This window comes from Oryzias latipes, chromosome 19 (genome assembly GCF_053564925.1).
Source record: "Oryzias latipes strain Hd-rR chromosome 19, Olatipes_Hd-rR_3.1".
In the NCBI taxonomy this organism is placed as follows: domain Eukaryota; kingdom Metazoa; phylum Chordata; class Actinopteri; order Beloniformes; family Adrianichthyidae; genus Oryzias; species Oryzias latipes.
The window spans coordinates 12,577,111-12,592,260 of record NC_136255.1 but is presented as its reverse complement, the minus strand read 5'-3'; the positions used below and the strand labels follow the sequence as shown (position 1 = coordinate 12,592,260).

The 15,150-nt window shown below is 39.7% G+C and overlaps 1 protein-coding gene across 5 annotated transcripts in view; it reads left to right on the top strand.

Annotated features, from left to right (window-relative positions):
- The window catches only part of sdk2b (sidekick cell adhesion molecule 2b), a 392,744-nt gene that overhangs the window by 344,292 nt on the left and 33,302 nt on the right, over window positions 1-15,150 (top strand). For all 5 annotated transcript variants that reach the window (XM_023949204.2, XM_023949202.2, XM_023949203.2 and 2 more), the window contains exons 21-31: window positions 616-807; window positions 7,219-7,340; window positions 7,502-7,611; window positions 9,440-9,590; window positions 9,691-9,928; window positions 10,157-10,272; window positions 10,380-10,569; window positions 10,706-10,804; window positions 11,516-11,710; window positions 12,839-13,040; window positions 13,329-13,432. In XM_023949204.2, the coding sequence (XP_023804972.1) occupies window positions 616-807; window positions 7,219-7,340; window positions 7,502-7,611; window positions 9,440-9,590; window positions 9,691-9,928; window positions 10,157-10,272; window positions 10,380-10,569; window positions 10,706-10,804; window positions 11,516-11,710; window positions 12,839-13,040; window positions 13,329-13,432 (1,719 nt within the window). The remainder of the gene's footprint in view (window positions 1-615; window positions 808-7,218; window positions 7,341-7,501; window positions 7,612-9,439; window positions 9,591-9,690; window positions 9,929-10,156; window positions 10,273-10,379; window positions 10,570-10,705; window positions 10,805-11,515; window positions 11,711-12,838; window positions 13,041-13,328; window positions 13,433-15,150) is intronic.

Below are 15,150 nucleotides of genomic sequence, written 5' to 3'. Positions count from 1 at the left end.
ATATGTTTTATGGATGCCATCTTTTTTGATCCAATCTTAATTGTTTCCTGCTAATCTGAATTTGTTTGAACGCCTGCACGGCAAATGAATATCTCTCCAAGAATTTACCTCCCAAATATGTGAACTAAATAAAAAGTGGATGTTGATATTCTTGACCTCGTTTGGTACAAGTTTCCTGTAAGGGATTAATGTGCGTTATTAATATTTACAAAGTTTGAGAGATAACAGCCTATTGTTAAGTGTTTTTCGGATATATTCTAATGGGCTACAGCCTCTCAGGAGACAAACGCTGACATCCCGTGGAAGATTACTGATTTGGCAAGAAATGCCGCTTAATGTTTTATGCAATCACATGAAAAGAGCTGCTGGCCAAGGAGCAAATTACATTAACTTTGAGAGGGTGAGCGTGTGTGTGAGAGCTTTTGTGTGTCTCTGGGAGGGTGTGCGAGCTGCGGCTATAATCACAAAATGATTACATTTGCTATATTCAATTTTTGATGAAGTTAATTTAATATTTCGGTTAGATTGGCCCCATAGCGGTAAGCTGAAAATCACTACTGTTGGAAAAAACTGCCTTTGAGTTTTTGTCTGAGAGGATTTGTCGGTGCTTCGCAGGTTATCGCATCTCCTGGGAGGAGTTCAACCGAACCAACACCAGAGTCACTCACTACCTGCCGAATGTTACCTTGGAGTACAGGGTCACCGGGCTCACCGCGCTTACCACCTACACCATTGAAGTGGCAGGGATGACCTCTAAGGGCCAGGGCCTACTATCATCCTCCACCATTTCCTCTGGGGTCCCACCAGGTCAGTAAACAAATTAACATTTACTATGAAAAGGAGAAATTGTTTGATTACTGTCCATCCAACACTATTCAATAAAAGAGAGAATGGAGATCGGAAACGCGTTGAAGCATTCAGGATGTAAAGAAATGTTTTCCAGAATGTCTGTGTGTGTACAACATTTGTTCAGTTGTAAACCTTTGCATATGTTATGGTGTACTTTGATTGTTTCGGTGACCACACATCGGAAATCTGTGAAAAGTGTGTGCCACCCCCAAAAATAAAGAAAAGTTCCACTCCGATTATCTTTTGATCTATTGCCAAAGCGGTCTTTCAATTATGATGATGTCATTTTTAGCCAAAATCCAAAAACCTGCGTTGATGTCTAGGACTTAGTTTCTGCAGAGCACCAGGAGTTCAGGGCAGGACTGTTGGAGTGGAGCAACTCCGCTGATAACTCTGTCTCTTTCCTGTTAGCTTACAGCCCCTCACAACCCTAACTAAACATTATTGGTGCAACACAAATGGTGAGCTATCCAGTCATACAGTTTTTTAGCCAGATGCCAGCTCAGACGTGGAAACTGAAGACGAACATGGATCTAGTTGTCCACAAGATGTATCAGAATGGAGCTTGTGCCCCGCCCAGTGTACAGTACTTTCTAGGTCACAAATACGATCTTTTTCCAAAATTATTTTTTCATCTGCTCCTGATTCACAAGGATTTAAATAAAGAAATACTCAGAAACTGAACTCAATTTGAATTTAATTTTTGTTATACAGGAAAAACACTTCAAAAGACTGCTAAATACAGCAGAAATACCATTTTCATCGAAGTGGATCTTTAATTTCTTGGATTTATCAGGTCTAAATATGTTATCAATTCTGTTAAATGCCAAATTAAAAAAGACCGTTTGAGAAGATGACATAAACAGGAGAAAATCTAAATTCAAAGCTCCTTATGCATGTAGAACTCAGAAACAGATGTATATCAATTTATGGAGTTAGGTTGTGGAGCTCTGTAGATTTAACACCTAAACAATGCACAACGTACTATAAAACAATTGTTTTAGGACACATTTTTAGATAGATTCACTTCAGTGATGTAAAGCCGTCTGGTTAACTCAAACTGTAAATGGGTTACATGGATCAGTTTGGGAATGTAAAAGCATTACTGTTTATTTTTTGCTTTTATTTTTATGTTTTTGTTTATTGTAGTCGTGTTGATGTAGGACAGGGTTCACCAACCTTTTTGAGGCCAAGGGCTATTTCATGGGCACCAAGTGGTATGAAGGGCGCCACTAAAAACCTCCTAGCCCCCCCCCAAAAAAAAAAAAAACACAATTTGAGGACTTCCTTTTGTGTGGCCTATTTAAGCTAAACTTTTAAACCTTTAAAACTTTAACTTAATTTTAACTTTTTAAACATAAATGTAAATAAAAACAGACAGGAATATTAATCCTCACATTAATGGATTACTCAACCACCTCAACCTATTCTCAAAATCTTTACATTACATGAATCATAAGAATGTCCAGAAATTGTGTAATTTATTTGATCTATTTAAACTTTTGTAATAGACCCTTACTTTTAGTGATTATTTTTTAAGTTATATTTGTTTACATATTTGGGTTTTCTTTCTACCTTTATCTCAGAATTGATATTGTTGTCATTGACAGACATGCCGTGGTTGTTTGTTGAATATTTGCTTCAATAAAAAAAAAAAAAAAAAGATTTTTTTTGGGTGCATTCCCTGCGGGCGCCACAAGGGGTGCCCGCGGGCGCACTGGCGCCCGCGGGCACAGGGTTGGTGACCCCTGATGTAGGATGTAGATGTAATACAACATTTTCTTCTGTTTGACTTCAGTCATTTTATTTTGAAATAGTTTGTATGCATAGTTAACTTTATTCTGTATTTTATTTATACTATTGTGTATACTGTCTTCTACCTGTGTTTTATCATTGTGTGTGTAATGTCTTACTCTAAAACTTTTTTCTTTTTAAGTCAACCTTCCGAGGGAGTCTAGATGGAAATGCGCCGGCAGCTATTATCTGGCATATTTACACTCGTTTTATTGTTCATTAATATGCATTGTCCCTTTCCTAAGAAATAATATGATCAAATTTAAGTTAGCATGACCAGCAAAACTATAAATAAATAAACAGGTCTCATAAATGTTTAAAAATACTTATTTTTGGTTTAATTAGATCAAAACTAAGGTTTTATTTAGGTGCAAGTCTGTCCAAACAGTACAACATCCATGACCCTATTGGTGCTGACGGACATAGGAAATATATTTGAAATATCCAATGATTTATCCAATGGATTAACATTCTCTGTTAGTAGTCAGTTGTCCTCAACTTACTATTATTATACTCAAACAAATCAAATCAAATCAAACAATTGTTGACGTTAAAGTAAAGAAACACTGTACAATTATCAAAGATTGGGACTTTCAATTGTACTCCAGTTGAAGTTTATGAAATGACATAAAATGTGTATAAGACTTAATAATAAAAATAATTTTAGATTCAGCAACTCCACACAAATAAACCTTATCGTTACATGGAATAATGCCAGCGGAGTTTGAAAACAATGCAAAATTAGGAGAAGAAAAGGAGAAAACAGACAGCTTCATTTCTTATATGTGGTGAATTATGATTTCAAGAGTTTGAACTTCAACACGGCAAACCAACCGGAAGATCTAAAAAGGTGACCTCAAGCAAAATCTGGGGACTGACGAAGTACCCAGGGGGACTAATTAACTGAGTAGGATAAAACTGAATCTACGAAAACCAGGAGTAAATGCTTAATGTGACTTCATGTAAAATTCAGAGCAACAAACAAAGTAGAAACCAATATATCATGAATACAAAAACTGAGCTGAAGTCACACGTCCTTCAAAAGAGTTTGTTAGAGGCCCACTTCTTTTGGGATTTATTTTAATTATGATGATTAGTGCATCAGTTCATTAGAAATTTGCCTCTGAGTTGTGGGCGGGACTGTTGGCACGGAGCAACCCCGCCCCTATTCCTTTCCCTGTTAAAGGAGAGCTTGGAGCAGGGAGCTTGAGGCCCGCCCACCGTATTCTCTATGTCACTCATACAATCTTTCTTCATCAGCTTTTTTCCATTTGCTCCTAATTTGAATGAAGAAATACTCAGAAATTCCATTTTGAGCTTAATTTTCTTTCTAAATGTCCTCCATCATGAGAAAAATGCTACTAGAACATGTTAAAAACACCATTTTCACTGGAGGGGATCTTTAACTGAACCAATTACTCAAACAAAGCCAGATAACTGTCAGGATATTTATCTGTAGCTGATAACTTTTTCCACACCTCAGAAGATGGATATATATTTTTTTCATTTTTGAAAAAAATTAAAATAACTTCTGTTCCTGGTTTTTCAAGCTTTTAAAGTTAGTTATTCAAGTTCCCAAGTCCCTGTTTAGAAGTGAACAGGTCTGCTTTCTGGTTTAAGTATCATGGGACACTCGACATTAGACATAATGAACTTTTTAGGAAGATGCAATGGCTTTTAAAACAATCAGTCCTGAATGTCTTGAGTCATTCGATCTTTAGAACATCGGATTTAAAGCAAAATTTCAGGTAAACGTTTTTTTTTTTAACATGATATTTTCTGAAGCAGAAGTTATATTTGTGAATGGTGAATGCTCAATTGAATTAAATTGTTTTTTTAAATTATTTTTTCCTCATAACACAGAACAAATGCATTTAACAAACTAGGGTAGAAGTTTGAAAGTAAATATACATTTTTGTATAATTTTTAGGAAAATTGCATCCTAAAATGTGTAATTCTAGTCTTTCAGATGGTTATAGTTTAGAAATATAGATAGTTGGACTGTTTTGCTGCTCAAAATAGAATGTATCTAGGGGAGGGGAGTGTATAAATTGCCAACTTCCAAGACCAACTCTGGGGAAAATAGTGTTTTCTGTGTTTGTAACATGTTGTTGTGGCATTTTTCTGATTAAGAAAATTAAGCTTAAAACTACTTTTAAGTACGGTTGATCAGATGAAAAAATGCGGTTTGAGAAGAAAACGTAAAAAAAAATGCTGCTGCCTGCTCTCCTCCGTTTGGATGCATCTACTTTCAGTTTTCCTCCTCTGAGCTTGTGCTTCAAAACTGTGAAGCTGGATCCCTCGCCATTTTTTGTTCCACTATATGTTGGGGCTGTAAGGATGGGAACAGATGGATGACGGGGAGCAGGGGTGGGATTACTCCGCACCAACAGTCCCGCCCACAACTCAAGGAAATTTCTAAGGAACTACTGCTGCTCTACAGAAACTAGGTCCTAGAAAACAACGCACAAGAACACTTTGAAAATATATTAAAAGATGACCGGAGTGGTAATTCAAAGATATGAACGTTATTATTGAGCAATTTCAAGATTCTACTAGTTCCACAGGCAGATCTATTCACCTTGTATAACATGACAAAAATGTCTAGTTTTCTTAGTTTTTTATTTGTTCTAGTATAGAAACTTAAGTAATAATTACTTAGGTGTTGTAGCCTTTGTCCTTGTTGTTGATCAATGTATTTACCTTCACAAATGTATGAAATAGTATATCAACGAAGTACAGGGAATCTGAAAGTGGTATTTCTGTTCTTTTCACTGTTTCACTGAATCTGTCAAACAAGCCACATTTCATCTCCTGATTCTAATGATCTCATTTAAAACAGATGAAAAAATATTCAGTCATATTTAACAAACTAAAGAGGTAACATTTACATATTTGCCCAACATGCCCTAAACTATAGCTCCCATGATGGCACCAAGGACAATTAGAGTCTAATGATTTCTTATTTGCTAACTCTTCCAACACAGACACAGTGCTTATGCCAATTACTGGTGGCTCCTCTCAGACCCCGTGGATCTGTGAAACCTGTAAATGACAGGCTGTTATGTTAAAAGTGACTTCAGCGCCGTGGTTCCAGTCCCCAGAATGGCAATTATTTCCAGCGTATATGTCTGTGTGTGTCGGTGTGTGTGTGTATGTGTGCGTGACTGCACTGTAAAAAACAGAGGCGACCATCAGTCATACAAATAATTTCCAGCCGGTCATTTTAGTCAAGACACATAATCTGCATTTCATTAAGACGGAATGAAGTTGCATTTAAACAACCCTGGAAATGTTTTTTTTGTTTTTTTTGGTCAAAATTTGCTCAGTGTGCCCACAGGAGTGATTATACCTTTTTAATATCAGGCCACTCTGACTCGATCACGCTAATAGACCACTGTTTGACATTAATGTCTTTCACCAGGATTTATACAGTAGAAATTATATTATGCTTTGGAATTCCAATATGGTCATGTTGGTTTTTATTTTTCTCTGGAGGAAACCATAAATGATTAAAATCCAGGGTATGGTTTTTTGGACTAATATACCTGCCACAAGGCCTGATATAGGGATAGGCAAAGGGGCTAATTGCAGTGACATGATGGCCTGGGAACATTTATTCATTCATTCATTCATTTTCTTAACCGTTTTATCCCTTTCGGGGTCACGGGGCTGCCGGAGCCTATCCCGGCCACTTGTGGGCGAAGGCAGGGGGGACACCCTGAACAAGTCGCCAGTTTGTTGCAGGGTAGAATGTCCTCACTCACACACTCATTCACTCCCGCACTCACACCTATGGTCAATTTCGAGTTGCCAATTAACCTATGAAGCATGTTTTTGGATGGTGGGAGGAAGCCGGAGACCCCGGAGAGAACCCACGCATGCACGGGGAGAACATGCAAACTCCACACAGAAAGGTCCCCCATTGATGTTCTGTTTTTCATGTCCCCCAGCCGGGACTTGAACCGGGGGCCTTCTTGCTGTGAGGCAAGAGCGCTAACCACTGCGCCACCGTGGTGGGAATGGGAACATTTACCATTCAAAAAAAAAAAAAAAAAAAAAAAAAAGAAGTGCTCGTCCCAAGTCTGGGCAATGCGGAGCTTTTAACAAAAAAATATAAAAGACACTTTAAATAGATGAAAGGAGAAAATAGATGTATGGATAGATGAACTGATATGATGGTTTTGAGTATTTTAGAGCCTTATGACACCCCAATCTCTCAGCGCACCCCCAATATTCTGTGGCTAAATCTGGGCCTGATTTACCACGACATATAAAAGACAAAAAACTGTGAATCATAAATGGAAATAACGTTTTTTGGTACTTTTGGTAGCAAATTCTAAAGGAAAAGTGTACGGTGACATATCCCCTTTTGTACAGTATCTGTATGGCCACAAGAGGGTACTGTGGTAGATGCTTTTTCCACAGGGCTCCTTTAAAGCATAACTGCCCTCCAAGAGGAAAGGAAGCAATGGAAGGAAATCCACAAGAATTTCAGTTATTTGTGTCCACAGAAATGCTTCGTTCTCCATTTTTTTGGGTGGTTAACTTATGGCTTTTTCACTGTCTTCATAGAACTTCCTGGTCCCCCAACCAACATTGTCGTCTCAAACATCGGCCCACGCTCTGTCACTCTGCTGTTTAAGCCTGGTTATGATGGCAAAACCTCCATTTCCCGTTGGCTGGTAGAGGCCCAGGTGAGCTTGGTTTGACAAAGTTTTTTTTTTCCTTTTTTACAAGTGATACTTTTTTTGAAATCTGATTTTACACCAAACCCCAACTTGTTCAGATAGAGACATTTTCAGGGGTTGCCCTCACACTCGCTGGATCATTTGTCATCTGGCTGTCTTAATCCTAGGTGGGTGCGGTTGGAGAAAATGAGGACTGGGTGATAGTCCACCAGGTCTCCAACGAACCTGAGGCTCGAGCGCTGGAGGTGCCAAACCTCAACCCTTACACTTTATACAGGTACTTTTCACCTTTTCAGTTTTTTCTTTTTCTATTTCTTAAGCCCTAACCAAAATATGACACAGTTAAAAAAAAATCAAATAACACACAACATAATCTGAGAGATTATGCTGATCTAATACATGAGGTGCAAAATAATAATGAATATTTGACAAGTATTTTTATTTTGTCAACATTTGGTTTAAAAGTTTAACTCAAAGTAAAATAAAAAAGAACAGAAAAATATGAGCTAAAAATATCATTTTTATTTCTAAATAAAACAAAATTAGTTATTCCTCAGGCTGATTACTTAAAAAAATTATTTAATCAATGCTTTTTTTTAACTAAAATGTATTAAAAAAAATGTTTTGAGGAGAATCTTTTCTGATAAACGACAAACCAATGACAACTTTATTTCCATGCTTGGCGGTTTTTTCGTCATTCCGTCTGTTTTTTGTTTCAGTGTCATTTTCTCAGCATGATCAGTCAGCGCTGATGTTTGCAGGATAAACATATTCTTTCTATATTTGAAGCTCATGATTGGCTTGAACTTTGCAGTGAACCCCCTGTGTTTACTCAGCAAAGACTCCTCTTTACGGTGCATTCAGAGAAAGACGCCCTCGTTATTTCACCCAGTTAAATGCTGTTAAGAGGTTTACTGTATATCCTTCATTTGTTTTTATGGACTCACAACGCTTTCACTTTTTTTTTTCCTCCAAAAAAAAGAAGATCCCCTTAAATCAAACTGCGTTCATACAGCTTTGACTAATGTCAATGTTCAAATACTAGAACACAGAACTGCACAGAAATGAAACTAAATCTCCATTTTGACATATTTTATGCACTTTTAAATGAGAAAGGAATTTAAGGTTCAATCCTGACTAAACTCGATTTTTATCTCACAGTTTTGATATTAAGTGTTTGTAAAAAGTTAGCAGCACGCACTTGTGTATTCCAGATTATTTGAACATATTCTTGTGTCTTTTTTTGCAGTTGCAGCCTAGTTTTAGTCGCACTGTGTCTGTGCAACTAAAAAACAGTTTCTATAGTTTTCCCTCTCTGATCAATTTAAGTTATTTAAGCTACAATAGAATGTGATTGGCGCGGCAGGGGTCCTACTGCGCCATAGGCAAGGGGCGTGGCATCTGGCAGCAGCACATTGTGGGCGCCACTGTGAAAATGTAAAAATATCTGAACTTTTACAAAGAAGTTGTGTTATATCAATGAATTAGGAACTCCGTTTTAGTCAGTGATGAGTTGTAATGGTGGGCGGAGTTCAAAAACAGCATGGAGGAGAATCTGATCGTTCTCTTCCTGAACTTTATGATATTTGTCTTATTTCCATTAAGGCAATAACAAAAAGGCCCTCTAATTGACTTTTTTTTATCATTTCTTTTGGGACTAATATGTGACAGCAAGTCTTCAAACTGGGTCACAGAAAGACGGGAGTACCGCTGAAAGCTAATTTGATGTGTAAATCACTTCTGGAATCATTATAGGGCCTATATCCTGCAATATCAACTTTTTGATCTTGTAAGTGTATCATAAGTGTATCATTCCTCACTGAAACCCCAAATTAGTATTTTCATCAGTTTATGCATGGCTGAATATTCCTCTAAAAACCTGCGCACTGAGCTCTAGCCCCTCCAAATTCACGAAAACACATTATAAGGTAGATAGGTAAGAACAGCCCCTTCCAGGAAGAGTGTGCTGCCAGCACCGCCCCACAGACACCCATTTTCTCGGTGGAGCTAACGTTTAAAACTCTCGCATTCTCACGTAGCTACACAGGTGCTTGGTAAAGTAATTTTTCAGTGGTTGGATTAACAAAAGTCTTTCCAAATATTAGATTCCGAATGCGTCAAGTCAACATAGTGGGCACCAGTCCTCCCAGTCAGCCCTCCAGAAAGATCCAGACCCTTCCGGCTCCGCCTGACATTGCCCCCGCCAACGTCACGCTGCGCACTGCCAGTGAGACAAGCCTCTGGCTGCGATGGATGGTAGGGTTTTTTTTTGTTTCGTCTTTTTTTAAGAGAACATCTCTTAAAAGTTATCGCTAACCTTGCATAACCAATCTCCTCTCGTTCTCCTGATTTCCAGCCTCTGCCCGAGTGGGAGTACAACGGGAATGCAGAGCAGGTGGGGTACAGGATCCAGTATTACCGCGTCGGCTCACAGGGTCACGGCTTGATCCATGTCATTGCTGACCGTCTGGAGAGAGAATTCACGATTGAGGATCTTGAGGAGTGGACAGAGTATGAGGTCAGGGTCCAGGCCGTTAACCACATGGGAGTTGGACCTTGGAGTCAGCCCGTGAGAGGCAGGACGAGGGAGTCTGGTGAGTCATCTGCATAAAAAGAAAAAAAAAACAGCCAAATTTAATTGGATTTGGGCTAAATTGAATACATTCCACCCATTCTTCGGATCATTTAACAATGTATTCTTTCCCCTAGGGTCAAACGTTGACATCTTAGAATTTATCCAAAAGATTAATTCATATACAGAGAGTGAGAAGGGCTAAATAAGCAAACTGTTCAGGAAAACGTCTTTCCTCTTTATTGTGCAGTCCCTTCGAGTGGACCGACCAATGTGTCTGCCTTTGCCACCACCTCCAGCAGCATCCTTGTGCGCTGGATGGAAGTCCTAGAGCCGGACAGGAACGGCCTTATTCTTGGCTACAAGGTTTGTAGATTTGGAAGTTTCACATTTACCTAAGAATCCAACACAGGTTGAAAATGGCAAGATGGCACGAATGAGGCCAGCTGCATGGTTTTTCCTCTCTGGATTAGGTGGTGTATAAAGAGAAGGACTCTGAAAAAGCAGCCCATTTCTGGACAGTGGAGGGAAATGCCACCCACAGCGTCCAGCTAAGCAGTTTGGGGAAATACGTCCTCTATGAGATTCAGGTGCTGGCATTCACCCGGATAGGAGATGGACGGCCCAGTTCTCCACCCATCCTGGAAAGGACTTTGGATGACGGTACCCACTTTGACTCTTTGATAAATTTTGCACGGTACAGTTATGCAATCCAAATCTGAATGATTCGTGTTTGACTTAAAAAAAAAAAGGATGTTTTGTCTGAAAAAGATGGTTGGAATCTGCTGTGTTGCTGCAGTGCCAGGACCTCCAGTGGGAATCCTGTTCCCTGAAGTGCGGACCACCTCGGTCAGGCTCATTTGGCAGTCCCCTTCCCAGCCAAATGGCATCATACTCGGTTAGTAACACACTCTGTGTCATAGTTCATTGCAGGCCCGGATCTAGATAGCCCCACTATGGGGTGCAGGTAAAATATGGGGGGGCAAGTCTGGGTGTGCTGAGAGTTTGGGGTGTTGTGTCCCTCCAAGGCCCTATAATGCTCATAAAACCATGCTAACCTCAAATCACTTCATCTACCTTTTCCTTCATTTTATGTGAAAAGGTCTTACTGATGCTACCCTCTGCATTAATCAGGCTTAAGACAAGCACTTGCTTTTGTTCTTTTGGGTTTTTGTTATTTTTTCCCGTAATTTATATTTTTTAGATTGTGAATTGGGGATTTTTGCTGCCCTGCATTTAAGAGGGGCATTGCCCCCCTTGCCCATGTCTATCTCCAGCCTTGGTTTGTTGTCTTTTTTTAGTACTAATTTTAACCAGTTTTCCTGATGATCTTTTTCATATTTTTACAGGTTTTTGAATATTTTAGATAAATGGATAAGACAATACATGGGGGGGGGATCAAATCTTATTTTCTGGTATCTCTGCAGAGGGAGTTCGACTCTCTGGGAGGCTAATTGGGGATTTTCTTGTGAGACTGATTTATCATACAGCCCACTGTATAATTCAGTTTTAGCTGAAGCCAGAAGCTTACAGCTGCATGCAGGAACACAATGAAACCACGTCAGAAAGCACAGCTGAGTCATAATACGTTTTTCTTTTTCATTTGCAGCCTACCAGATCACGTACTACCTAAACTCCAGCAACAGTAACACGGCCACGGTGAACGTGCTGAACCCCAGCGCTCGCCAGTACACGGTGACTAGCCTGAAACCAGAGTCTGTCTATGTGTTTCGCATCACGGCCCAGACCAGGAAGGGGTGGGGGGAGGCGGCTGAGGCGCTGGTGGTTACCACAGAGAAAAGAGGTTGGTAGAATTTCTCTTTCTATAACTGCATTGTCACAGCCTAGGATGTGCTCCGCTAGTTACCATATTTTCTGCTTTATGGTGCTGCCAATAAATGGACCATTTTCAAGCTTCTATGTGATGCTGTCAAAATTAAAAGAAGTTTGAATTGTTATATATAGAAAAACATAAAAATGTTTACATTTTATTAATGAATTTTCCTACTGGCCACAAAAACATAAAGTGTGTTTATGTTAACGATGAGGAGGGACTTCTCTTGTAAAGTTTGAGTAAGAAACCGCACCAAATGTGTCACAAGAACAGGCAGAGGGCTATATCTAAATGCAGCAGGTTGATTAACTCAGCTAAAAGACGACAAAGCTAAATCAGGGTCAGGCAGGCAGGGGTCAATAACATGAGGCATGAGATCATCAAAGGAAAGACAAGGGTTGTCAAAATACAGGCGCGAGTCCGAGAGTCGGCAGGCAGCCGGCAGGCAAACAGGGTCAGAATTGGATCAGAACAGGGTCAGCAGATCCGGTCCAAATATACCGCTCAGTGATGAAGGCAGAGTGGCACAAACAATACTTCACCCTTAGATATGCTGTGGTTGATTTCGTGAATGAGAGTCAGGTGTGCAGCATCCAGGACGTGAGCACTGGGGATGCTGGGAGATGAAGTGCCTTCAGTCCTCTGGAGATTGCTCCCGCTGGTGACCAAAGGGGGAGACAGAGCTTTGACTTATAGTGTTAAAGGTGGCAAACCCCTCAGTTGGACAATCAGTTGATTGCAGTGTAATGGAGCGCTGTTGTGCAGCGTCATTTGGCGTTCATCAGCACATTGTACTGTACACAGAGCAGTCACAGATGTGTGGAGGGGTGCAGTTTGTTCTCAGTCAATGTCCAGCGAGCAGATGTGTTTTCTTGAAAGCTCGCCTCACCCTGGAGAGCATTTGCAGGAAACAGGCTGATTCGGTTGTGAGAACATCACTTTAGAGGCTCCCCCAAAGGCATGTTGAGGATGTTCTCTGGTATTTCTGCTATTGCTTTTCTTTTTTTTTTTCCTTTTCTCAGTGTGCTATAGATTTTGTACGTGTAGGAAACTTTCCGATACTGGTTTTATACTAGTTTTTCTTTCACTTGCTTCCAGCTCGTCCCCAGCCCACCAGCCGTCCCTTGGTCCCTCAGAAACACGTTCAAGCCCGCCAGGTCTTACTTTCGTGGGAGCCGGGCAGCGACGGGTTGTCACCTGTGCGCTACTATACTGTACAGCTGAGGGAGCTCCCTGACAAGAACTGGACGGTCCACTCAGCCTCCGTCAACCACGAGGCGGCCTCCTACATTGTGTCCAGGTAGCACCAAGTTAGAACTCAACACCAGCTCGCAAACAAGCAATATCCTTACATGGTGTTCCTTTTTTTTCCACGTTTTATAAACCAGCAAAAATCTCAGAAATGCAAATAAAAGAGGATTTTTTTTCTTTCCATGTTTTATAAAGTTTGGTTAGAAGCAAGACCAGTAATTTACTTTCTTTCCCCCACTGTGGGAGCACATTTCTTTCTGTGGCTTAAAAATAATAAGATCCAGTGCTGTGATTTATCATCAAGATTGATGCTCTTTCCTGTGCCTCCATCCCTAAGGCTGAAGCCCTTCACATCCTACCAGTTCAGAATAAAAGCTACCAATGACATTGGGGACAGTGAGTACAGTGAGGAAAGCGAAGCAATCACAACTCTGCAGGACGGTAAGGATTCCACAAAATTTCGGACATTTTTCTCTGTCCAAATGCTAGATTTTTTTTAACTCCTTTGATCCACTTTTATTAGGTGAACACATCTGGTTCTGTCTAAAAGGGTGTGCAAGCAATTGCTGCCTGTAGTTAAACTCCCAGTATGGTTTTTACCGCGGCACACACTGAAGTAAATAAAAGCAGGAGTCCAACAAATTGGTTGCTAGTCCAGTGTGAACACCACAAGCGAAACGCACGTTCAAGAATGTGATTTTAGCACCATGATCACCAATCAGGGAAGTGCTCTCTACCTGCAGTTCTGTCCTGCATGTTGCCCTTTGTACTTCTGATTACCTTTTTTATAAACACAGATCATTTGGGTAACCCTAAATCCCTAAAAGAAAATTATTTTTGGAAAGTTTCTGTTGTAAAAATTACGAAAACTAAAAATCTCTTCAGTAATAAAAGGAGAAAATTTACTTTATAGACTAATACATTCATTCGTTATCTTCTAAACCCCCTTTGTCCCTTTTGGGGTCACGGGGCTGCTGGAGCCTATCCTGGCCACTCGTGGGCGAAGGCAGAGGACATCTTGGACAGGTCGCCAGTCTGTCACAGGGAAAATATGACCAAATATTCCACTGTAATATTGATTGTCTTTTGTTTCTTCTGTGTTTTTTTCAAAACATCAGTCTATAAATTATTTCCTACTTCACTTCCTGCATTTTTTTCTTGCCTCTTCACTTTTATTCACTGCTTTGCTTTTTTTAATGCTTCCCTGTTGATAGTTTTGCAAACTTTGCATTTGAGTTTCTTTATTCTTATCTTTTCATTATTTTTTTAAAAAAAAAAGCCAAAAAGAAACTTCTATAGAGAACAATACAGCTATTACTCAGCCATATTTGTTAGAATAGCCGTTCTAGCTCTGCTGCCTTTTATTTAACATCTTCTTGGTATTCCTATTTTTTTCTTTTTTGCTGTAGTGCAAGATATTTAACTTACAAACTGACCAATCAGATGCCTCGGTTAAAGTATGCGTTCTCACATTGAATGTTTGAAACATTTGACTGACAGATTTTGTGTTGTCCGCTTTAAGGTGGTAGAGGTGTGGCCTTCCATCAAGCTCACTCCTGATTGGTGATAATGGTTGCCATAGAAATGTTGACAAAAACCGATTCAGACCTATCGCTGCTTACTGACGATATCTTGTTCCAATATCCCAGCGTTCGTATTGCAAAAAAATTAGCGTCTGACTTGTTTTCATTTTGTTAAAGCCGGAAGTAATCCATCTTCTGTGGGTGACATCACACTCACTCAGTCCGGTTGTAATACAGTCAATGGGGTTTAGCTGCTAAACATCTTTCCTTTAAGTCTGATTTTTGTAAAAGGACCTGGCTGCAGACAAGATGCCGCCTTAAATTATACAACTTACCCTGACCGTAACACAAAAGTGTTCAGAGTTTTGGAAAAACCTTTTAAGGCTTCAAACGGGAAAAACTATAACCGTTAGGGTTGCCTGTTGAAATAAAGTTTTTTTTAGCAACATAGGGGTTACTTTCAGTTCCGGTCGAAGGCTTCTAGTTCTGGACATTGATGTCTGCAGCCAGATCCTCTTGGAATTTTGGGGTTAGCACGTAGAAGTATCTTCTGTGATGGTAAAACCTGCTGGTTTTTTCAACAATTATAAGGTTCAAGGTTTTGATGATTCATTGGTTTTACTTTAGTGTGCATTT